Raw genomic sequence first — 24,059 nt, forward strand, 5'->3', positions numbered from 1 at the left:
AAAGCATCCTGGGGCTGGAATGGGTGCCCTTAGATATGGGGATCAAGGACAGGTTCCCAGAGTCGCTGGATGTATAAATGTGTCAAATAATAACAGTAACAGCAGCTACTGCTTGCTGACTTCAAGTTTAAGGACAGGAGCCATGCCATTCCTGTGTTACTGTCGTTGAATTCTTCAGAGAACCCTGTAAGCTTGCTACCCCCATTTTATGCCCATTTTCCAGATTGGGCCACTGAGGCTCAGCTCCCACCATTTTCCCAGAGAGCAGCAGAGACAGGCTGTGTTGTCGAGGTTCAGCTGGGGGACATGGCACACACACAGCTTCCCAGGATCTTCCCAGGGTGTTCCAGGGGCTGGGAATATGTATTGTTAATGAGTCTCCCAGCAAGTTTTTATTAGGGCTTCCTTTAGCTTCTTGCTCCCTGGAGCTGCCAAGCCAGACCTGCCCCAGGCCCAGTGGTGTAAGGGTAGCCAGGCTGTCTGTGGGGAAGGGGCAGAGAAAGGCTCTGATTTGCAGCCTTTGCAAGGTCTACGGTGTAAATTCTCCCACCATGGCTGTTTCCAGCCACCAGTGATTTAACACCTTGTAAAATTCCTGCAAATTTATTAATAACAGTTGGCTCTCCAAAGCTGGTATGAGCAGGCTCCAACAAACAACTGTAGCCGTACCATTTTTTTTTTTTTTTAATACTTCTGTTCTGCCCTTTTCTGGTTCATAATGAATGTTCTAGGCTCCTCAGGTATGATTTCTCTTTGATTTTTATTAATAAAATCCCAGCTTTTGGCATCAAATCTGTAGCCCCTTCTAACTGTTCTTCAAAGATGTCTCAGCTGGATAAGGGGGAGAAAATGTTCCCTTTTCCCCACAAAGTTGCCGAGAAAAGCAGAGAATAGCAGTCTCAAACCTGTCCCTGAACTCAATCTCAGAAAGCCTGTAAGTACAATAGCTGTGTGACCTTGGACAAGTTACTTAACTATGCTGTGCCTCAGTTTCCTCATCTTTAAAATGGGAATAATAGTACTATTTACGAGGGATGTTTGTGAAATAAATGAATTAGTAAATATCTTGGTTGTGGTGGTGGTTTGTCAAAACTCAAACTTTCCACTCAAAAAGGCACACTTTATTGTGTATAAATTACACCAAAAAAAAAAAAAAGATAAGCATGAAAAAATTTAAATGCCGGCCGGGCATGGTGGCTCACACCTGTAATCCTAGCACTCTGGGAGGCTGAGGCGGGAGGATTGCTAGAGGTCAAGAGTTCAAGACCAGCCTGAGCAAGAGCGAGACCCTGTCTCTACTAAAAATAGAAAGAAATAATCTGGACAGCTAAAAATATATATAGAAAAATAATTAGCTGGGCATGGTGGCGTATGCCTGTGGTCCCAGCTACTCAGGAGGCTGAGGCAGTAGGATTGCTTGAACGCAGGAGTTTGAGGTTGCTGTGAGCTAAGCTGAGGCCATGGCACTCTAGCTCAGACAACAGAGCAAGATTCTGTCAAAAAAAAAAAAAAATTTAAATGCCGCCTGGGCCACAGGGAGTGCTAAAACAGGTTTATCATGATTATTGTTTGTATTAGTTAATAATGTATTGCCCTGGCAAGCATATTTAAATTGGCATCCATGTTTCATGAGAGGTAGTGTAATTGCCTATTTTCTTTAAGCCAAAAGATGTTTGGTCCTTGCTTCTTCCCCCATATGATGGAGCTAAAATAAAATTGGGAGTTTCTGCTGGACTTTGCGCAGAAACAGAATTTCATTTAAACAAATGCCTGCTTCCGCCTTTTTGCCAGAACTCCATCTGGTCCAAGGCAAGTGTCTTTATCCCAGGTGAGGATGAATCACTACGGACAGCTGCCACCTTGGTGGACCCACAGCCATCACCTGTGCCTCATGGCCAATTGGATGTCAGGGGACACGAGGGAAGAGCTGCAGCGGGAGGGGGCTTTGGGGACAGACTTTCTCACAATGCTCAGGTCAGGATGTGGCCTCTTTGCTAGCTGCTACTGTAGATATATGTGACATCTGCAGCCACCTTGGGACCACAAGGCGGCTTATGGCCACCATGCCTACCATGGCACAGCTAGATGGGAGAGCCAGGTTCTCTGACAGCCCTGAAGCCATCCTGCCTTGGAACTTCCCGTTTTGGGTGACCATGCATTATTTTCATTGTTTCAGCCCAAGTTTGGGTTTTCTGTCCTTGGCAACCCGAGCGAAGGCAGCGCACTTGTCGGGAGCAGAAATACACCAGGACGGGATCCCTCAGAAGTGACGCTTGAACTGCATCATCAAAGATGAGGACTGTGGCAGGTGACGTGGAGATGGGTCTCCAGAGAAAACAGTGCATATACCAGACACGGAGGCATGTATTTGTCCTAGAAAGTGTATTCAGATGGAACCAGAGCACAGAGCAGGATGCGGAGCAGCGTGAGATGAGGCCAGAAAGGTGGCGGGTCACCCTTCAGGGCCTCCCACATGAGGCTGGGGGCCAAGAGGTCAGGGAGGAGCTGGTGACGAGGTGCTGGGAAGCCAGGGGCTCAGGGAGACCCAGGCTCCTGGCGTGGGAGGTGACAGCTACGCTGATGATGCCCTGACCCTCAGCACTAGCTGTGCAGAAGACACTGTCTTTGAGGCATCGCTCGTCTTGCAAAAGGTAGCAGGTCTCCCTCGAGGGACCATCCCAAATCCCATAAACCAACAGAAGCCGGGCCCAGAGCAGCAGGCAGCGTTCCCGTCACTGTGAGGATACAGACAGCTGGAGCGGCCGGGACCTGGGCAGCTGAGGCCAAGCTGTCTAGGAAGGCAGGATCCTCTCGGGAGGGAGGCAGGGAGCTTCCCTAAGTTAAGCTGATCCAGACGCAAGAGAGGGCAGGCCCCTGGGAGGGGCACAGAAGGGACTGACCATAGACTTGGAGGCTGTGAAAGCTGAGACAGGCAGATACGGGGCCTGGCAGCAATGTGTCAAATGCCACCCTGTCCCTCTGCCCACAGGGGGCCACAAATGTTGTTGGCCCCGGGAAAGGCTGATTATGACACTTCATTGGGCTCCCATCAGCTGCCTATGTAGGAACCCATAGGGCTGGGGGTCCCTGAAGGGTCACAGTTGCTGGGAATCCAGCTGCGGCACCACAGGGGGCTGCTGTTCAGGAACCTTCTTTTCTGAAGCATCCACATCCTTCTGGTCACCGGCTGGAGCTGGGACAGGCGCATCGTCTGGAAATGGGGGCAGGGAAGGGTGGCATTAGATACCCCAGCCCCTCCTCCCTCAGACCCAGGGGTCCGGGCCCCCAGCCCCTTCTCTCTCAGACCCAGGGGTCCAGGCCCCCAGTCCCTCCTCCCTCAGACCCAGGGGTCCGGGCCCCCAGCCCCTCCTCCCTCAGACCCAGGGGTCCAGGCCCCCAGTCCCTCCTCCCTCAGACCCAGGGGTCCGGGTCCCCAGCCTCTCCTTCCTGGGCCCAGGAGCCAGCACCTGTGTCTGGGTGGAACTTGAGCTGCCCCTCAGGGTTGGAGGCGGGGGCGTTGAGGCCCTGCTGCTGCTGTTTCCTCTGCTCCAGGTGCAGAACAGCCTGTAGGAGGTGGGGATGCCACAGACAAGAGGGTATGACACTGGCATTCCAAGATACTCAGGTCTCAGCCCCCAAACTGAGACTCCACAGCAACCTGCTAAGTGGTCACAGGCCAATCCCTTCCTTACGGGCCTCAGTTTTTCTCTTGCTGAGAGCTGGGCTTAGTAATAGTTGAGGATCCACTTCTCCCTCCCATCATGGCTTGGGTCCTGCCCTGGGACAAGGAAGCCCTCAGTGGACCCTAGATGAGTCTACCCTTGACCCTGCTCCCACTTACAACCCCACTGCCCTTACCCAACATGGAAGCCACAGAGCTGTCAGGGATGGGAAAACGTCTGCCCTTACTCAAGATGGCGGCGGCCACCTGAGGATCTACCAGTGATTAACGGGCAGCCACAGCCTTCCCAGCTTCTGGACACCTATGTGGACGAGGACAAGGGCCACCAGAGACTTAGAAGATGGAACCAGCTGCCCCACCTGCTGCAGCTCTCTCTTCTGGGCCTCCAGGCGGCCCTGGGACCGCCCTAGAGCCTCTGTCTCCTGGCTGAGGCGCTGGGCCTTGGCGTTCAGCTCGGCCTCCCGGGCAGCCAGCTCCTCCTCGAAACGCCGCAGCTCTTCCTCGGTGTAGGCAGGGTGCATCTCCACCGTCTGCAGGGGCAGGGACAGGGGCCATCAGTGTGGGTCACTCAGCTTGGCCCACCCAGGTTGGAGAGGGGTCTGCCAGGAGGTTTACAGGAGGCTGGGGGCATGTGTGGACGGAGAGACCGGAGTGGGGAGTGGGACAAAGACCTAGAGACAGGGGAAAACAGAGACCCAGAGGGCAGGGGACAGAGTTTCAGAGAGACAGGGACAGAGACCTAGGGGGGTAGCCAGAGACTCAGAGAGAGAGAGAGAGAGAGAGAGAAGCAGCCAGAGACATTGAAACCAAGGTCAGGGCTGGGACAGAGATGCATGCAGGGCCCTGAGTAGCCCCATGACCTCACCTCCCAGCCCTCGCCAGTGTCCCCAAACTCCTTCCTCTGAGTGGATGCGAGGAATTCCTCCAGGGTCACGAGGCGGTCCTGGTTGGTGTCCACCTGGGGAGCCAGATGAGGGTAAGTGACAGAGCTGGGCCCCTCCCCTGCCCGCCTGGCCCCCCCCCTTACATTCTTCATCACGTGCTCCCGCATGCGCAGCCGCTCCTCCTCCATCTCCCGCATGTCGTCCTCCTCGTTCCTGGGGTCATACACCTTCTCCAGCTGCAGGGCAAGCATTGGCGGGGGGCACTGAGAGGTCCAGGGCGACCAACTCCAACTCCCATCCAGGGGGACTTCAGGGACTGCTAGGATCCCTGAGGGGACGTGTGGCTGCCCTGGGTGTCCCCCCTGTGCTCGAGGCTCCTGAGATGCTCACCTCCTTGGTGAAGAGGGCTTCTAGCTCCTGCTCGTCCAGGACACCGTCACTGTTGATATCTAAGGGGAAAGAGACAACAGGGTATCTCGAGGGGCTGAGGACAGGGTGGGTGACGTCCCTGGTGAAGGAATTTGGGGCTGATGTGGGGTCTAATAGGGGACAGGTAACTACAGGTCTCTGGTGGTGGCCTGGTGGCCCCCAGGCTTCAGCACCCACTAGGCCTGCCGCTGGGGCAGCCCGTTCCCTGGTACTCAGGGTCCCGAGAATGGAAGAGAAGGAGGTCGGGCTTCACTAGGACTTGCTTGGGCCCACTGTCACGAAAGACAATTCTCTGTCCCTAGCAGCCCATGTTCTGGGCTGGGGTGTCAGGGACCTCTGCCTCCCAGAGACCCAGGCCAGGGCTGACTCCAGCTGCCAGGGGGCCTCTCCTGCCTGTCCAGCTCTCCCAGCTGCAGGGCCCCGAGCTCCATGGGCCGTACTCACTGTCCCCACCTCCACCCGCTCCCTCCTCTGCTCACTCAGATCAGCACCAACCTTGCTCCTACCGAGGTGGCCAGGAACCCTCATCTTGCAAACCCAAGGGTTAATTTTCAGGCTGTATCTTACTTGACTTTCTACCCTGGGCTTCCAGAACGTCACTTTGTAATCTGTCCTCTCTGGCTGCCCCAGTCTCCTCTGCCAGCTCTGTCCTCTTCCTGACCTCTCCATGCTGGCACGCCCCAGGGCTCAGGCCTGGGGGCCCCCCTCTATCTAACGCTTCGGATCCTCGCTGTCCAATATGGTAGCCACTAGCCACGTGGGCTGTTTACACTTAAGTTGATTAAGAGTAAATAAGATTTAAATTTCAGTTTATCAGTCCCACTTGATACATGGCAATATACTCGATAGCCATTATGTGGCTGGCGGCTACCATACTGTCAGCGCAGGTATGGGACATTTTCGTCATCACAGAGAGTTCTATCGGCCAGCACCTCCCCAGCTCCTCTGGTTCCTCGGCCTCCACATCCAAATATCCAACTGTCCGTTCTCCATCTCCTCACAGGTGCCTGACAGACATCTCTAACTTAACACCACCAGACCCAGCTCCCCACCTTCCCTGCCAAACGTGATCCTCCCATCTTAGTAGAAGGTAACTCCATCCTTCTAGTTGCTTGGGCCAAATGCCCTGGAGTGACATGTGACCCTCTCATTCCCTTATAACCCTTGTCTAGTCCATCTGCAAGGCCTACCAGCCTGACCTTCAAGATGATTCCAGAATCCAACCACTTCTCCCTATTTCCCGTAGTCAAGCCACCAACATCTGTCACTTTCTCAGTAGGCTCCTGACTTTGGCCCTTGCCCCTACAGTCTGCCTTGAACACAGCACCCAGAGGGATTCTGCCGACCCTTAAGGCAGACAGTGTCAGTCCTCTGTGGTGTTCTGTCACAGACAGAATAAAGTCCACCTCCCTTCCACTAGCTACAGGGCCCTGAGTGGCTGCTGCCACCTCCCCCGCCATCTCTGCTGTCACTCTTTTCTTCGTGCATTAGTTCAAGCAACTGGAAACCCACCAAGCTCGCTCTTCCCTACGTGTGCTGGTCGTTTCCTCCATCTAGAATGTTATTCTCCCAAATATCTGCAGGGCTCAGCCCCTCACCTCACTGAGGTCTCTGTTCAAACGTCCTTTCTCTAGAGCTGTGCTGTCCAATGCAGCAGCCACCAGCCACGTGGGGCAACAGAAATCAAAATTAATATCAAGTATAATGAGAAATGCAGTTCCCCAACATTATGCTAAGTGAAACCAGCCAGTCACAAAAAAGACAAATACTGAATGATTCCACTCATATGAGGTACCTGGAGTAGTCAAAATCAGAGAGACAGAAAATAGAATGGTGGTTGCCAAAGGCTGGGGGAGGGGAAGATGGGGAGTTGTTTAATGGATACGGAGTTTCAGTTGTGCAAGATGGGAAGTGTTTGGTGACAGATCGCACAACAATGTAAATATACTTAACACTATGGAACTGATAAAAATGACTAAAACTGGATTTGGAGGCATGCACTCATAACCCCAGCTATGTGGAAGGCTGAGGCAAGAGGATCACCTGAGTCCAGGAGTTCAAGACCAGCCTGGGCAACAGAGCAAGACCCCTGTCACACATGCGCACACGCACACAAAAGCTTAAGATGGTAAATTTTATGTTCCGTGTATTTTAGCATAAATAAAAACCTTTCAAAATAAAAAATTTCATTCATCCAAACTAAAATAGAATTTTTTAAAAATTTCATTCCTCAGTCATATGAACCACAGTTCAAGTGCTCAGTAGCTGGTGGGGCTGGTGGCTGCTGGGCAGGATGACACAGACGCAGAACGGTCCCATCAGTGCACAGCGTTCTGTTTGAACAGCAAAAACTTTCCTGATTGTGCTACTTGAAACTGCTTCTCTAGCCCCTTAATGTGCTATCTTCTTTTCCATGATACATATCACTACCTGAGACCCTATAGAACCTTCCTCATTGATTCTAAAATGTACATTTTATCATCCCTGAAATTGAGATGCACCTTATCATCGATGGTGTGTCAGATTCATTATTAATAGTGGCTTATGTAAAATACTAGTACGTCTCACGCACGATGGTCTCCTAGAATCACTAAAACGTAGTAGGGTCTGTTTGCTTCATCACCAGCTCTGAGGGGAAGAACTTTGTTTTGTTCACGGTTGTATCCACAGGGTCTTGACAAAGCTTGGTCCTCAGAGAGGCTTAGTAAACACTTACAGAATGAATGAATCAGGGCTTGCTAAGCTCTGCTGATAGGTTGAGCTTCTGGGTCAGGGTCCTGGGCATATCCGAGGGGGCCTGGCAACCCCAGATCACGCTCCCAGATGGGGAGGGATTGACTGAAGGGGGATGTGTCTCTGGTCCGCCACAGAGAAGGGGTTTTCCCTGCCTCTGGAGGCCTGGTTACTAGGGAGCAACCCATCCTTAGCGACAGGGCTCCCAGAGGGGACCAGGGCTTCTGGGCTGCTTGGGAGGGGAGCCCAGGCCTCGCCACGCCTGGTTAGCTCCGTTAGTGGACACCGGCTGGTCCATAGAATCCAGAGGTCTGGTATATGCTGAAAAGAGGCCCAGCTCTTCCATGGAAGATCCCAGCTCCAGCAACAGGGAGGGGCAGGGCCTCCTGGTCAGCCAGGGGAGATGGGCTCAGGTCTCCTGGGCTTCACTCAGCCCCACTGGGGTCTTAGCATTCAGGCCCCAGAAAGGTTAGAGCCTTAGGGTCTGGGACTCCCTCCCCACCTTACCATGCAGTATGAAGAAGGTCTTGGGGTTAAACCTGTTGGGGTCCAATCCATCTAGCTCCTCCCACACCTCCTTCAACTGGGCTTGGCTGCCCTGTGGAAAGGAGAGTCAGGAGCTCATGAGCAAGAACTCTGGATGCCATGGGATAAAGCCAGAGAACACTTTACCCCCATCTAACAAATATTCTCCCGAAGAAAGAAAACTAAGAAAACTACAACTCCCAGCAGCCTCTGGGGCAGTTCAGTATAACAACAGGCATTTTTTGCCTCAGGGGCTCCTGGGAGTTGAAGTTCTTCAACCACTTTCTAGCCTTGTGGTGCTTAGAAAGTTAGACACACATGGCAGGGAGTGGGTGGGCATAAATGGGGGTCTTTACAGGCACGTTGACTTTGGGGTGCTCTCGGTGCCGGCGCTGTTGCTCTTCCAGCTTCCTCTCTGCCTCCTTTCGTTGCTCCTCTCCCAGTGACTCCAGGTAACGGCGTCTCTCATGTTCCTTGAGCATCTCGTAGCGTTTGAACTCTTCGTGATGGGCTGCGTCATACTGGGCGAGGTCCCGGGTGGCCTGGGGAAAGGCAGAAGGTTATTCTCTTCTCACCCCAATGCCTAGCCCCTAATTCCAATATCCAACCGGTGGGCCCTTGGCCTTGACCCAGCCCCAGCCTCCCCTGTTCTAAAGTCTCAAGTCCTGGTATCACTTTCTTGGTCCTCGTGATCGCTCCTGCCCCATAACACACCTTCTTCTCTTTGTTCAAAAAGGATTATGACAATTACATAATAGCAACTTGAACCTACCTCTTTCAAGGCCTCCACAATCTCAAGATCTTGAGGGAATAAGTAAATAAGGAACAGCACACATAGTGAACTTAATGTGGAAAGCAGTATACTGCCAGGTGGTCAAGAACAGGAAGTCTCTAATTATTCTGCCCAGGGTTCAAATCTAGGCTCTGCCACATGCTCAGATCTCATTAGTTCTGTGATCTTGGCCAAGTCACTCAGCCTCTCTGTGTCTGAGTTTCTGCCTCTATAAAATGGAGATGACAATACCATACTGTATTGTGGCTGGGCACGGTGGCTCACACCTGTAATCCTAGCACTCTGGGAGGTTGAGGCAGGAGGATCATTTGAGCTCAGGAGTTTGAGACCAGCCTGAGCTAGAGTGAGACCTCGTCTCTACTAAAAATAGAAAGAAATTATCTGGACAACTAAAAATATATAGAAAAAATTAGCCGGGCATGGTGGCACATGCCTGTAGTCCCAGCTACTCAGGAGGCTGAGGCAGGAGGATCGCTTGAGCCCAGGAATTTGAGTTTGCTGGGAGCTAGGCTGACGCCATGGGCTTGGGCAACAGAGCAAGACTCTGTCTCAAAAAAAAACAAAAAAACCCATACTATATTGAATAGTGTCCGTCCTCAAAATTCATGTCCACAAGGAATCTCAGAATGTGACCTTATTTGGAAATAGGGTATCTGCAGATGTAATTAGTTAAGATGATGTCCTACTGGATTAGGGTTAGGCCCTAAATCTAATGACTGGTATCTCTGTAAGATGCTACAGAGAATACACAGAGACACATGGGGCAAATGCCATGAGATGACAGAGGCAGGGACTGTGATGACACATCTACAGGCCAAGCTACGCCGAGGACTGCTGCCCATCCCCAGAAGCCGAGGGCTGGGGGGAGGCAAGGGACAGATTCTCCCTCTGAGCCTCCAGAAGGAGCTCACCCTGCCAACACCGTGACATTGAACTTTGGCCTTCAGAACTGTGAGACGATAAATTTCTGTTGTTTTAAACCATCAAGTGCATGTTACAGGTTGAATATCCCTAACCTGAAAACCCAAAATCCAAAATGCTCCAAAATCCAAAAATTTCTGAGCACTAACCTGACGCTCAAAGGAAATGCTCATTGGAGCATTTTGGATTTTGGATTTTTGGACTAGGGATGCTCAACCAGTATTCTGCAAATATTCCAAAATCTGAAAAGATCTGAAATCCGGAACACTTCTGGCCCTAGGCAGATAAGGGACATTCAACCTGTACTTTGTTGCAGCAGCTGTGGGAAACTAATATGCTATTTCGTAGGGTGGTTTTGGGACTCAATGAGATTTGTTCATTTACTCATTTAATAAACATTTATTGAGCACCTACTGTGTGCCAGGCCCTGTCCTAGATGCTAGGGACACAACAGAGAACAAAATAGACAAAAATCCCTGCCCTCATGGAGCTGGTAGGGAAAGGCAGGAAAGAAGAAAGAACTAAAAGAAAATAAATTGGCTGGGCGAGGTGGCTCACATCTGTAATCCTAGCACTTTGGGAGACTGGGGTGGGAGGATTGCTTGGGGCCAGGAGTTCAAGACCAGCCTGAGCAAGAGCGAGACCCCCATCTCTATAAAAAAAGAAAAATTAGCCAGTGCAGGGGCGTGTGCCTCTAGTTCCAGCTACTAGGGAGGCTGAGGCAGGAGGATCATTTGAGGAGTGTGAGGTTACAGTAAGCTAGGTTGACACCATTGCACTCTAGCCTGGGCAACAAAGTGAGACCTTATCTCTAAACAAAACAAAACAAAACAAAACATAGAAAATAAATTAGTAAAACACATAGTATGATATATGGTGAGAAGTGTGAAGAAGACATAGAAGGAAAGAGGAACTGGGCTTGGAGGGTGGGGCCGTGGTTGGAATTTTCAGAAGGGTGTTCAGGGAAGGCCTCACTGAAAGGAGGATGCTTCGGCAACGACCAGAAGGAGTTGAGGGAGGGAGGGAGCTCTACGGGTGTCTTGACTCAAAGTGCACCAGGCAGAGGGCAGAGCAAGTGCCAAGGCCCTGAGGCGGGCACAGGCCTGGTGTGTGTGTGAGGAACTCCGAGGAGGCCAGTGTGGCTGGAGCAGAGTGATTGGAGGGCTGAGGGCCGAGCCAGAAGGGGAAACGGTGTGGGGCCTCGATCTCCAGTGACGCCATCTGGGGCGACAGGACTGGTAGAGGGGTTTGGGGCAGAGGAGAGATGTGACCTAAGGAGATCTAACAGGATTCCTCTGGCTGATACGACAGGCAGAGTAATGTCCCCCCAAAGATGTCCACGTCCTAATCCTCAAAACCTGGGGGTATGTGATGTTACATGGCGAAGAGGAATTAAGGTGGTAATTAGCTGACCTGAAAATAGGGGGAGTAGCCTGGATCTCCCAGGGGGGCCCCTTAAAGGCAGAAGAAGGAAGCCGTGGAGGAGGAGAGGCAAGAGGGAGATGTGACTACAGGACAGCCAGAGAGATGCTACAGTGCCACCTCTGAAGATGGAGGAGGAGGCCACCAGCCAAGGGATGCACGCAGCTTCTAGAAGCTGGAAAAGGCAAGGAAATGGACTCCTAGAGGTTCCAGAAAGAAGGCAGCCCTGTTGATGCCCTGATTATAGCCCAGTGTCCTAGGCTGCAAGATGGCCCCCAAAAGAGGTCAATGTCCTAATCGCCAGAACCTGTCAGTATGTTACCTTATGTGGAGAAAGGGCATCTGCAGGTGGGACTAGGTTCAGACACTGAGGTGGGGAGATCATCCTGGATTACCTGTGTCGGCCCTAAATGCCATCACACGCATCCTCACAAGAGGGGGCCAGAGGGAGGTTCAGCACACACAGTGGAGGGGCCAAGTGAAGACAGGCAGACAGCGACTGGAAGATGCTGGCTTGAAGACGAGTGAAGCGGCCACCAGCCCGGGGATGCTGCCAGCCCTCGGAAGCTGGAAGACGCAAGGAATGGATTTTTCCCTAGAGCCTCCGGAGGTAGCACGGGCCTGCCAGAACCTTGGTTTGGGCCCAGTAAGCCTCATTTTGGGCTTCTGGCCTCCAGAACTGTGCGAAAATAAATTCCTGTTGTTTATCTGTTACAGCAGCAACAGGGGAACACACAGTGGAGCAGACCATCGACCTGGCGATTGCGTCCCAGGGGACGGTCGTCAATGTCCGAAGACATTTCTGATGGGCACAACTTGGGGAGGTCTACGGCACCTAGTGGGCCGAGGCCAGGGACGCTGATGAACCACCTACAACGCACAAGGCGGCCCCAGGACAGAGAACCATCCCGCCCCAACCAAGCGTCAAGAGTGCCGAGTTGAGGAATCCTGCCACAGACAGTGGAGGCAGATGCCGGGGTCCCAATGAAGCAGCGCCTATGAGAGAGGATGGGAGCTGGAGAGAAACGGACAGTTTCTGGAATGTTCTAGAAATAAGCTGCAGAAACATTTGTCAGGTACTGAGCACCAGGTTTGTACACAGTGAAGTGGCTGTTGCTATTACCGTCTTGGCCACTAGATGGAGCTCTGGTGGAGCCAGAAAAGCGGGGCAGGGCCGGGAGCGGGGGCGGGGCTGACGGTGGCATCTGCAGGGCTGGGGGAGCTGTGGAAGGGCCCCATGAGGCCAGGATGTTGGGCCCACATCTCAGATGCGGACTGTATTAGCTCTACTGCCACTGTAACAAATTCCCACAAACTAATGCCTGAAAGGAACACAAGTTTATCATCTTAGGGTGCGGAGCCCAGACCAAAATTAGTTTCACTGGCTTGAAATCAAGGTGTTGGCAGCAACATGTTCCTCCCTCCAGAGACAAGGGGAGAATCCCTTTCCTGACCTTCTCCAGCTTCTAGAGCTGAATTCTGTAGCTCGCTCGTGGCCCCTTCCCCCACCTTCAGAGCCAGTGTCATGGCATCTGGCTTCAGCTGTCACACTGCCTTCTGTTTCTACCATCGAATCTCCCTTCGCGTCCTTAGGGCTCACCCAGGATCGCCTGCCTGTTTCAAGATCTTTGATTTAATCACACCCTGCAAAGTCCCTTTGGCCACGTCAGGGAACATATTCACAGGTTCCAGGATTAGGATGTGGACATCTTTGGGAGGCCATTATCTGGCGCAACAAGAGGACACAGAGGGGACCTCCCCCACCAATAAGCCAGGGAGGTACTTGAACTAGGTCTGAGTGGAGCCAAAGCCCGTCCTGCCTACACCTCCCGCTCTCCCACATAGACGCTGGGGAGGGCTGCTAGAAACCAGCTGGCCCCTACCAGCCTCCAACTGCAGAGACCACCACCAGGCAGGGGCAACTTCGTTTCCTTCTCCCCCTCTGCAAAGCTTCCCTCAAGCCTCTGCCTCCATGCCCCCTCCCATTACCGTCTGGATCAGCAGCTCCAGGTCTCGGGCCTCAAACGTGTGCTGATTCTGAGGGTCCAGGTGTTCAAACTGTTTCAGGAGATTCAGGTGATCCACCTGCACATCTGGAGGAGAGGGAAGAGTCAGATAAAACAACTCATGGAACGTTCTTTCTTTCAAAATCCCCATCTTGGGCCACCTGTGCTCTAAAGGAGTCACAGAGGGCACTGGGGAAGCCCAGAGGACAGCCTGACTGAGCCTGGAACAATCAGGGAGGGTTTCCTGGAGGAGGTGATCCCACGACTGCTTAAAATAATCATAATAACTACCATAATAATTAACATGTGCGGAGCACTTACTATATGCCAGGCCCTGCTCTAAAGATTTTAACAATATTAATTCATTTGTTGATAGCAAAGATCTGACAACATGGATGCTATGATTATGCCCATTTTATAGATGTGAAAACTGAGGCTCACTTAGGGGCTATAACTTGTCTCAGTCATCAGCTAGGAAGTAGCAGAGCAAGGATTAGAACCAGCCTTGGGCTCTTGATACTCCCTCATTGTTGAGGCTGAACTGTGTGTCCCCAAATTTCTGCTGTTTAAGCCACCCGGCCTGTGGTACTTTGTTACAGAAGCCCTAGCAAACGAAAGCGACCCCCCTCGGATGGCAGTTTCCAAGAAATCAGGAAGGGGTAGGTTCTGGGAGGAAAGGCAGAAGACACACACTGCCAATACCCAGTCATTCGTGGAACACAGGTTTCCTGAGGCCTCCAGGGTACAGGACTGTGCTGAGTGGTGCTGGGACCCAGAGGGACTCAGACATGGCCTGGGCTGCCGGTGGCCCCTGGTCAGGTGGGGAGAAGGACACACACACAGGCAGCTGGAGTTCAGGTGACCCATGTGACAGAGGCAACGCTGGGCCTGGCTGAGCCCAGAGGAGGGGCAGGCGCAGGTGGAATCTCAAATTCATCATTCATGCGATGGAAGTGTGCTGACCCCTACTCCAGGCTGACCCTGTGCCCGGCACTGCGGATACAGCAGGAACTAGACGGCAACAGAAGTATCTGGCCCCTGGAGCACCCAGGCTAGAGAGACAGAGAACAGGCGACCCAGGGATGCACAGAGGCCCACAAAGGACACAAACAGACAGAGGCTCCTTCACTTGGGACAGGACAGCCAGGGCAGGCCTCCCTCGGAGGTGACATCTGAGCTGAGATGGAAGCTTGGCCAGCCATGCAAAGAGAAAGAATGTCACAGGCAGAAGGGAGCAGACCGGCAAGGTCCTGCGGTGAGGAGCCACCGCACTCCAGCGATGTCTGAAATACTGATGCAGAGGGCTGGGCAAGCGGCACCCACGGGAAGGGAGGGGTGGGTGGGCGTGACGGAGGCCAGCCAGGCTGCCAAGCAGCAGTGAGGGTGATAAGCTTGCACCCAAGGACGCTGGGGAGACACATAGGGGTTCTGACCAGAGGGACAGGGCTTAAACTGGGTGTTACGGTGGGTTGAATACCAGTCCCACAAAAGACATGCATGTCCTAATCCCTGGAACCTGTGAATGCGTGACCATACATGGCAAAAGGCTCTTGGCAGATGTGATCAATTTAATGATCTTGAAATGGGGAGATGATCCTGGATTATGGGGGGCCCTAAATGTCATCACAAGGGTCCTTATAAGAGGGAGGCAGACAGAGATGTGGCCATAGTAGTAGGCGGCAATGTGATGACTAAAGAAAATGCCATGCTGCTGGCCTTGAAGACAGAGGAAGGGGCCCTCAAGCGAAGGAACGTGGCCCTAGAAGCCGGAGGCAGCGCAGGGCAGGTTCTCCCCTGAGCCTCCAGTGGGCGCACGGCCCAGTCCGCACCTTGATTCTGGCCCAGTGAAACCGATTTTGGACTTCTGACCTCCAGAACTGTAAGACAATAAATGTGTGCTGTTTTGTTTTTTATTTTATTTTATTTTATTTTGAGACACAGTCTCGCTCTGTTGCCCGGGCTAGAGTGCTGTGGCGTCAGCCTAGCTCACAGCAACCTCAGACTCCTGGGCTCAAGCGATCCTCCTGCCTCAGCCTCCCGAGTAGCTGGGACTACAGAATGTGCCACCATGCCCGGCTAATTTTTTCTATATATATTTTTAGTTGTCCAGATAATTTATTTCTATTTTTAGTAGAGACAGAGTCTTGCTCAGGCTGGTCTCGAACTCCTGACCTCGAGCGATCCACCCGCCTCGGCCTCCCAGAGGGCTGGGATTACAGGCGTGAGCCACCGCGCCCGGCCAATGTGTGCTGTTTTAAGTCACCTAGTGCTGCAGTCTGAATGTTGGTGTCCCTCCAAGATTCATGGGTTGAAACTTAAGCCCCAGGGTGATGGTATTAGGAGGTGGGCCTTTGGGGGTGATCAGGTCATGAGGGTGGTGCCCTTATGAGGTCAGTGCCCTTACACAAGAGGCCCGAGGGAGCTTGTTCACCCCTTCCGCCATGTGAGTGCACACAGAAGGCCCCACCTGTGGGGAATGGGCCCTCACCAGACACCGGATCTGCTGGCACCTTGGTCATAAACTTCCCAGGCTCCAGCACTATAAGAAATAAATTTCTGCTGTTTCCAAATCACCCAATCTAGGGTACTGTGTTATAGCAGCCCGAAGGACAGAGACACTATGTGTGTGGCACTTTGTTACAACAGTACAGGAAACTAACACAGACATTGGCGGGTTCCCAACGGCTGCTATGTGGGAATTAGAACAAAGGGAGAGAGATGGAGGCCGGGAGCCCAGCTGGAGACGATGGCACCTGGAGCTGGGTGGCAGCAATGGAAGAGAGAAATGGTCAGATTCTGGATGCATTTTGAGTCGTTAAGGGGACAAGTAAAGTGTACAGCACAACCACAATGCCTGCTACAGAACAGCAGTCAATAAATAGGAGAGATTTTTCTCCTTAGTGACAAGAAAACATCTAATGTACCAGAGATTGAAACATGGCAACGGTGCGGCACAGAAGGCATGAATGCATGTGGCAGAAGGTATGAGACCACACCTGCCTGTTCCCCTTACAAACCCAGAGCCCATGGTGGGCGCGGTGGCTCACATCTGTAATCCTAGCACTCTGGGAGGCTGAGGTGGGAGGATTTCTTGAGTTCAGGAGTTTGAGACCAGCCTGAGCAAGAGCGAGACCCTGTCTCTACTAAAAATAGTAAAAATTAGCTGGGCGCAGTAGAGCACGCCTGTAGTCCCAGCTACTAGGGAGGCTGAGGCAGGAGGATCACTTGAGCCCAAGAGTTTGAGGTTGCTGCGAGCTAGGCTGATGCCACTGCACTCTAGCCCTGGCGACAAAGTGAGACTCTGTCTCAAAAAAAAAAAAAAACAAACAAAAAAAACCTGTGCCTTGCCCAGCCCAGCACCCAGCACACAGTCAGACTTCACACGTGCCTGGTCAATATGTAAATGGAGTCAGTGCCTGGTCAATATGTAAATGGAGTCAGACGAGAAAACGAAGGCCAGCCCTCCTCTTCCCCCTCAGCCCGGTGCCTTGGTGCTCACACTCCCCATCTATAACACCGGAACCTCACGGGTGTCAGGAGATTAAAGCAGAAGCTGTAGGCCAGTCTCAAGAAATGAGGCACATTCTTATACTTAGTTCTGGGACAAGATCTACCCTGGAAGATACCAGAACGTACCACAAAGCTACTACAATAATTAAAATAGCATGGTTCACAGTAGCTAATGGGTGCAAACAACTCAAGTGTCCATCAACTGATACATGGATAAACCGCACGGGGCACAGCCACTCAATGGAGCACTACTCAGCCATGAAAAGGAATGAAGTGCCGACACATGCCACAGCAGAGGGACCGGAGAAGCACTCGCTAAGGCCACATGGTGCGGGGGTTCATTTATATGAAACATCTAGGACAGGCAACTCCACAGAGATGGGAAGTAGATGAATGGTCGTCAGGGGCTGGGGAGAGCGGGAGTACAGGGTGGTAGTTAAGGGTGCAGGTTTCTTTTGGGGGTGATCAAATGTTCTAAAATTGACTTTGGTGATGACTGCACGTACCTGTGAATATACTGAAAACCACTGCACTGTATACTTCAAATGGGTGAATTGTATGGTAAGTGAATTATATTTCAATAAAGGTAGTTAAAAGAAATAGCATGGTCCAAACACACACGTCAACAAACCGTATCTAGGAACAAGATAGAGGCTGGGGGAACAGAAATGGGGGCGGTCTTGGAATCGAAATCTGCCCAAATCTCTCTCTTTCCAGGCACATTTTCAAAAAAACAACTTTTTGTTTTCTTAAGCTTAATCATTAGACTATAAAACATAGTCTCAAGCTGGCCAGTTAGCTCAGTTGATTAGAGCGTGGTGCTAATATAGTCTCAGATATAAATGCTAAAAAATTAGAATCACTCTTACCGGGGGCCGGGGAGACAGAAATTAGCTACGCAAGGAAAAATACTGTGCAATCTGATAAACTTCCTGATTTCGATGACTGTGCTGTGCTTATGCAAGAGTACATTGTTGTTCTCAGGAAAATTGCGCTGGAACATGAGGGGTCAGGGGACGTGGTGTCTGCAACGACTTCTCAAATGTGAATGACACAGCAAATGGAGCAATGTGAACAACTGGAGAATCCAGGTAAAGGGTATTTAGAGTACAAACTGCTCTTGCCACTTTTCCATAAGTTTAAAGTTCCATCAAAATTTTAAATAATGATGATTCTCAAAAATAACAGATGGAAACAGAATACAGACAGAGTAATGTTAGTACTAAATTGTGCTAGGAAGAAAACACCATGCGTGTCGCACAGTGGGGAGAGTGAGGCCCAGTACGAAACCACACGGAGGCCAGGAGGGAGGCCACCCCACCCTGCCCCCACCCTGCCCCATACTGCCCCGTCCCACCCTGCCCCTGCTCACTGGGCTCCTGCTCAGCGTCCATCTTGGCCTTCAGCAGCATCCGCAGCCGCGACACCTCCTGTCGCTTGAGCTCATCCAGCTTGGTGCGGACATGGTGGCTGACGAAGTCCAGCTCTCGGCTCAACTTCCCGCTCTGCCGAGAGACCAGGGACACTGGTCAGGCTGGGGGCTAGAGGGGGTATGCTAGGTGGCCTCATCTTTGCTGTCTTCTCTAGCACCTTCAACAAGCTTTCTGATGTCCCAGTCTTACACTGCTTCTCCCCTGCCTACAGCCCCACTGGCTCCCCAGAGCCCCCAGGAAAGACACGGTCTCAGACCTTAGCCTGGCATCCGAGGCCCTGCCCACCTCAGCAGTGCCATCTCCCATCACTCATCGAATCATACGATAATTGGGTTCCAGCAATGATAGTTGGGAGAGAGCTCCTGTTTTCTACCTCAGGACCTTTGCACATGCTGTTCCTCCTGCCTAGGATGCTCTCCAGCTACCTCTTTCAAGCCTAACCAGATGCTCACTGCCCTTCAGAACTCAAAGCAGGTGGCATCTCCCTTGGGAAGAATCTCCTGACACCCCCTTCACCTCCAACTGTCACGCACACGCGCACACAGTGCTGAGTATGCTGCCATCTCTGAGCTACCTCTATCATCACCTTGGATTACGGCTGTTCCTCAATCAGAGCCAACTCTGCCCCTCTCCTGATCACAGCCCCCATGGCTCCCCAGTGTCCCCAGGACAGAGTCCCTCAGCTCAGCACCCAAGGCCCCGCAAGACTGGGCACCCACCCACCCGCCAGCCCTGTGTCCCTGTCTTTATGTCAGTCATCAGGAGCCACCAGCAAACAGCTGAAGGCACTAGAGTGCGTCACTATGCGCATAGCTCTGAAACGCTCCCTACTTCAACTGCCACAGCACAGACATGCCACTTGGGACTCAAGCCTCACTCACGGCACCCTGTCCCCAGGAGCCCTCTCTCACCAGTCAGTCTGGACTGGGTCCCTCTCTGGGGCCTCCCCAGCAGCCCCTGCTATCTCAGTGATTGCTTAGGTGCTTTGTTGGCAGTCACTCATGACTCGTGTCCCTCTTCTCAGCCCACGGAGGGTGCAGCCTGTGCAGGGGGAGCAGGGCGAAGCGACCGAAGTGACAGTCATAATAACAACAATCGGTCAAGTACCTACTAAGTCTGGCCCACAGCCTCATTTTACAGATGAACAACCAAGGCCCAGGAAGAGAAGCCACCTGCCCAGTGTCCTCAGACAGCGTACAAGGCCAGTTTCCAGCCTGATGACCAAGTTGGTGTCGTGTCTCCCCAAAATGGGAGTCCTGGGGCCAAATCCCAACCCTGGCACCGCCACCAGAGTGACCCAGCACCCCCTTTTTCTGCTCTGGCCCTCAAAACAGGGGCTGATGCTACTGCCACCAACAACTGACACTTATCGTAGGCTTCTGCTGGGCCAGGATAAGTACGTGAAGCACGGACTATCGCTGACCTGCACAACCGCCCCTCACAACAGGGAAACTGTCCTATTAGCTGGCCCCTTTCCAGAGAGGGAAACCAAGGCACAGGGAAGTGCAGCCACTTGCCCAGGACAGTGTGAGGTGGAGCGGAGACTGGAACCTGACACTGCCCACTCCAGAACCTGTCTGTCTCACTGGTCTGTCTGCTTCTGATGTCACTGCCAAGGTATGTGACCTTCGGCAAGCTGGGTGGCCTCCTGGGCCTCGGTTTCACCACCTGGGCAATGGGTGGGGCTGGGCTCAGTGGTTCTGCCCATCCAATGTCAGGGGCTGGGTGGACGGGGACAGGAGCTGTGGGGATGCCAGGACATCTCCAGGAGGACCAGGGCCACCTCCTGTCCGGTCCCAGACCCCAGGGCCTCTCCTGGGCTGAGGTGTTTGGAGGACTTGGGGCTCACATGTCGAGTAGCTCCTTCGGGTGGGACATTCCAATGTGCACCCGAATGGGGTTGGGGATGGGGACCTGGGTCAGGCAGCCCCGTCCCTCGAAGGGGACTCCCTACATCATTTCTGAGGGGATGCTGCCTGGGGGGAGGGGGAGGGTTCTGGGGTTCTGGGTTCAGCTGGGCCAGAGTGAGATCTGGGACACGGGAAGGGCACACACAGGGAGGACATGGGGCCTCAGTGTCCTCCTCTGTGAAATGGGAATAACCACGGTGCCTCTAGAGGCCTAATTTGAGAATTAACAGTGATGCCAGCACCTGCCATATTTTGTATCCCTCGTCTGTAGAAGGAATCGCACTAGGGTCGTGAGGGTGAGGAGGAGAAAAAAGAAAAAAAGAGAAAAAAAAAAGAAGGAACCGCAGCAAGCACTCCCTTGATCAACTCTCACGGAACACGTACTAAGGGCTGCCGCCATGCGCTTCAAAACCCTTTCTATGTCTTTCCTCGGATAACCCAAACCTGAGCCCACAAGGCAGGTTATGATCCCCATTTTACAGATGGGGAAACTGAGGCACAGCCTGGCCAGGTCCCATGGCTGGCAAGTGGAAGAGCTGAGAATGGAAGCCTGCCTTCTGACTCAGTGCTTAATCTCATCTCATAATCTGTGGTCCCCAAAGCCTTTCCCGGTTGTGTGACCCCAAAAGCAACATCTCCCCGAGTCTCTCTTTGGTGATCTCAAACACAGGCAGGGCTGGAGCCATGTCGCCCCCCTGGGGGACCTCGTCCTTTCCCAAAATCTGCCCTTCACCCCCCAATCCCCCACCCACCACCCCAGCCGCACCTTGATGTCCTCCGCGTTGGCAGCCTGCAGCTTCTCCCGGAAGTGCCCGTCTGTCTCCAGCACGTTGATGACCTCCTGGAGGTACCGGTGGTAGTACAGACCTGTGTCCTGGGGCGACAAGGATGGACATAGCAGTGCCAGCCTCCCCCACAACTCCAGCTCCTTCATGCAGGCAGGACAACAGCCCTGCTCCCCTGAGCATCTGCTGAGGGACCCAGGGACCCTCGCCTGGAGCAGGGACAAAGGCTCCAGAGCCACTAGACTGCAGTTCAAAGTTCATCTGCGTTGTAACCCCAGGCAAATCATCTGACCCTCTAGGCCACAGTTGTCACCTGTGCCCACATCTGTAGCCAAGATGAAATGAAAATCATATGGGTGGGCCAGGCCCGGTGCCTCACACCTATAATCCTAGCACTCTGGGAGGCCGAGGCGGGAGGATCACTCGAGGTCAAGAGTTTGAGACCAGCCTGAGCAAGAGCGAGACCCTGTCTCTACTAAAAATAGAAAGAAATTATATGGACGGCTAAAAATATATAGAGAAAAATTAGCCAGGCATGGTGGCGCATGCCTGTAGTCCCAGTTACTTGGGAGGCTGAGGCAGAAGGATCACTTGAGCCCAGGAGTTTGAGGTTGCTGTGACCTAGGCTGACACCACAGCACTCTAGCCCAGGTAACAGAGTGAGACTCTGTCACAAAAAAAGAAAAGAAAAGAAAAGAAAATCATATGGGTGAACACCCAGCCCAACACCACCCACAGAGTGCACACAACTTTGTGGGGAAGCAGTGAAACATACCTTCATACATTCATCTATCCATCCATTCATTCATTCACTCATTCAACAAGCATTTACTGAGCCCCTATCATAAACCATGCATTGTTCAAGGGAAGACAGCAAGTGAACAAGACAGACCAACCACAGCCTTTGCCCAGGCTGACTGTCACCTCTGGTGTTGACTCTCATACAGCCAGCCCTGCCCTTTGCCTTCTATCTCCCAGCAAGCTGGACTAGTCTGTGAGGGCATGGGGCTTGCACATGCCTGTGTCCCAGCAACTAGCACTGTGCCTGGCTCATAGAAGATACTCAAGAAATGTGTGGAAGGACTGAAGGGGAAGGGGTCTCAATGTGCCCATCTATGTCTGCAACGATTTCACAGAATAGGGACCAGGGGCGTGAAATGATCTATCCAGGAGATAATGACCAGCCCACTCCTATCAGGAGCTACAGGAAGATTCAGGCCACAAATCAGGACATTGGCCTTGAAGATCTCTAAAGTTTCAAATCCTCTAGGACCAAAGGTTTCATAGAGTTCCATAAACATGTGTTGGAATTAACAGTTCACATGCCCTTTTATAAACTACAACTCCCATGAGCTCCTTGAACTAAGAAAACCCCCAGTTAGCTAACATCAGCTGCTAATGGTGCTACTGGGAAATGTAGTTCTTTTCTCCCCTGACATTCCTTCTTAGGTGGGGAGGATCTTAAAACAACAGAGAAGTATAGTGGGGAGTGATGCAGATTTTCCACACGTCGGAGTCACGGATCCCCAGTTTTTCACCAAATCAAACCTCCGGTACTGCAAAGAATGGCAAGCAAACAACAAGCCACGACCGTGGGGCCAGGAAGTCACTGGAGTATCCACCCAACGGCCACAGGGGTCCGCAGGAATTGTAGTACCACTGCAAACACCTGGCTGGAGAGCAGGGCAGGACCACTCACGGGGCTCTCGGTCGCGGGACTCTCCTCTCTGTTAGGCGTCCCCCGCTCCAGCGGCACGGCCAGCACAGCGCGCAGCAGCACCAGCAGCAGCAGGAGCGGTGGCAGGAGTAGGGCTCCACGGGATCCAGAGGGAGGCATGGCGGCGTGGTCTGTGACGGGCGGAGAGGTGAATAACGGATGAAGTCTGTCCCAGGCCTCTTCTTCCCCTGGACCCAGAAGTCTGGGTCCCCAGCGCTGACCCCACTTCCAAGAATCAAGACACAAAGCATTTCGTTACCCGGGACCCAAGATTCCAGGACTCCGGCCTTCCCTTCCTCCGACACACGAGTCCGGGCCCGCAGACCCAGGAGTCCTGGCTTCTAACACCCTCCTCCCTCAGACTCGGGAATCCAGGAGCTCGGCCCCCACCTCCCCCAGACCCAAGAGTCCAGGCCCCCGAATCTTCTTTTCCCAGGACCTAGAAGTACTGGCACCCGGCTCGTCCTCCCCCGGGACCCAAGTCTTCCAGCCCTCTAGCCCCCACTCTCCCCAGGACCCGAGAGTCTGGAACCGCCGGCCCTCACCTCTCCTCCACCGCAGAGGGCGTTTTTCCCGGCAAGGACCTCCGGTGCGTTCCCGGCGATTTCCCCCTTAGGCCACGCCCACTTTCCCACAGAGGGCCCGCCCCAGACGTTTCATTGGTCCACGCTGGCTCTCGGCCCCTCCATCCACGTCTAGAGGCCCCGCCCCTTGCCGAAGTCGCCCGTCTTTTCTCGAAAGCTTCGCCTCCTTTCTCGAAAGCCCAGCCTCTTGACGCCGCATTTCCTGCCTTTTAGGCAAAAAGTGGGCGGCGACTTTCAAGGAGGACTACAACTCCCTGCAGGCCCAGGGAACGTGCGTCAACTTCCGCAGGCGCCGTGGCTCCTTCGTCCCATGGGAGTTGTGGTTTTCCCATTTACTTTCCCCTGAAGAAGTGTCTGCAAGTTACAGATCAGTGACAATTGCAAAATCCGCCTCATAAGTTCCTTACAAGCAAGAGGTGTAGAGTGAGACTGCGAGGCAGCCTTTCTCGGGTACCTTTAAGGAACACCCACATATCATTCCAATTTAGAACCGCTGTAGTAGGGTTGCCTGGCTGCAGCGGGCCAGGGGTCATTGCTTTGTTGGAAGTGGAGCGTGGGGGGCCAGGAGGGAGGGGACCAGGGCAGGTCCCAGTGGGAATCCCCCCTCCCTCCGAGCCTTTTTTTTTTTTTTTCTCCTACCTACTTCCCAGAGACTCAGAGATTAGGTCCCCAGCTTCCAAAGAGAGGGTCAGGTATGTTTAGATATTGCCCAGAGAGGCAAGGCA

General features: G+C 52.9%; 1 protein-coding gene across 4 annotated transcripts; it reads right to left on the minus strand.

Moving 5' to 3' along the window:
• Positions 1 to 2,363: 2,363 nt before the first annotated feature.
• NUCB1 (nucleobindin 1) lies at positions 2,364 to 23,621 on the minus strand. Of its 4 annotated transcripts, XM_045531223.1 has the most exons (13): positions 23,296 to 23,621; positions 22,733 to 22,881; positions 21,015 to 21,122; positions 18,278 to 18,410; positions 13,379 to 13,482; positions 8,610 to 8,795; positions 8,236 to 8,326; positions 4,957 to 5,015; positions 4,710 to 4,802; positions 4,548 to 4,640; positions 4,042 to 4,212; positions 3,468 to 3,564; positions 2,364 to 3,211 (listed from the first exon to the last, which is right to left on the minus strand). In XM_045531223.1, the coding sequence occupies exons 2-13, from the start codon at positions 22,868 to 22,870 to the stop codon at positions 3,096 to 3,098; spliced, it is 1,389 nt and encodes a 462-aa protein (XP_045387179.1). In that variant the 5' UTR covers positions 22,871 to 22,881; positions 23,296 to 23,621; the 3' UTR covers positions 2,364 to 3,095. The 4 variants fall into 4 exon arrangements, with proteins under 4 accessions (XP_045387179.1, XP_045387176.1, XP_045387177.1 ...); XM_045531220.1 differs by having other exon boundaries at positions 4,548 to 4,802; positions 23,296 to 23,395; XM_045531221.1 differs by having other exon boundaries at positions 4,548 to 4,802; positions 22,733 to 22,975; positions 23,296 to 23,374.
• Between the last annotated feature and the right edge of the window lie 438 nt (positions 23,622 to 24,059).

This window comes from Lemur catta, chromosome 19, assembly GCF_020740605.2.
Source record: "Lemur catta isolate mLemCat1 chromosome 19, mLemCat1.pri, whole genome shotgun sequence".
Classification (NCBI taxonomy): domain Eukaryota; kingdom Metazoa; phylum Chordata; class Mammalia; order Primates; family Lemuridae; genus Lemur; species Lemur catta.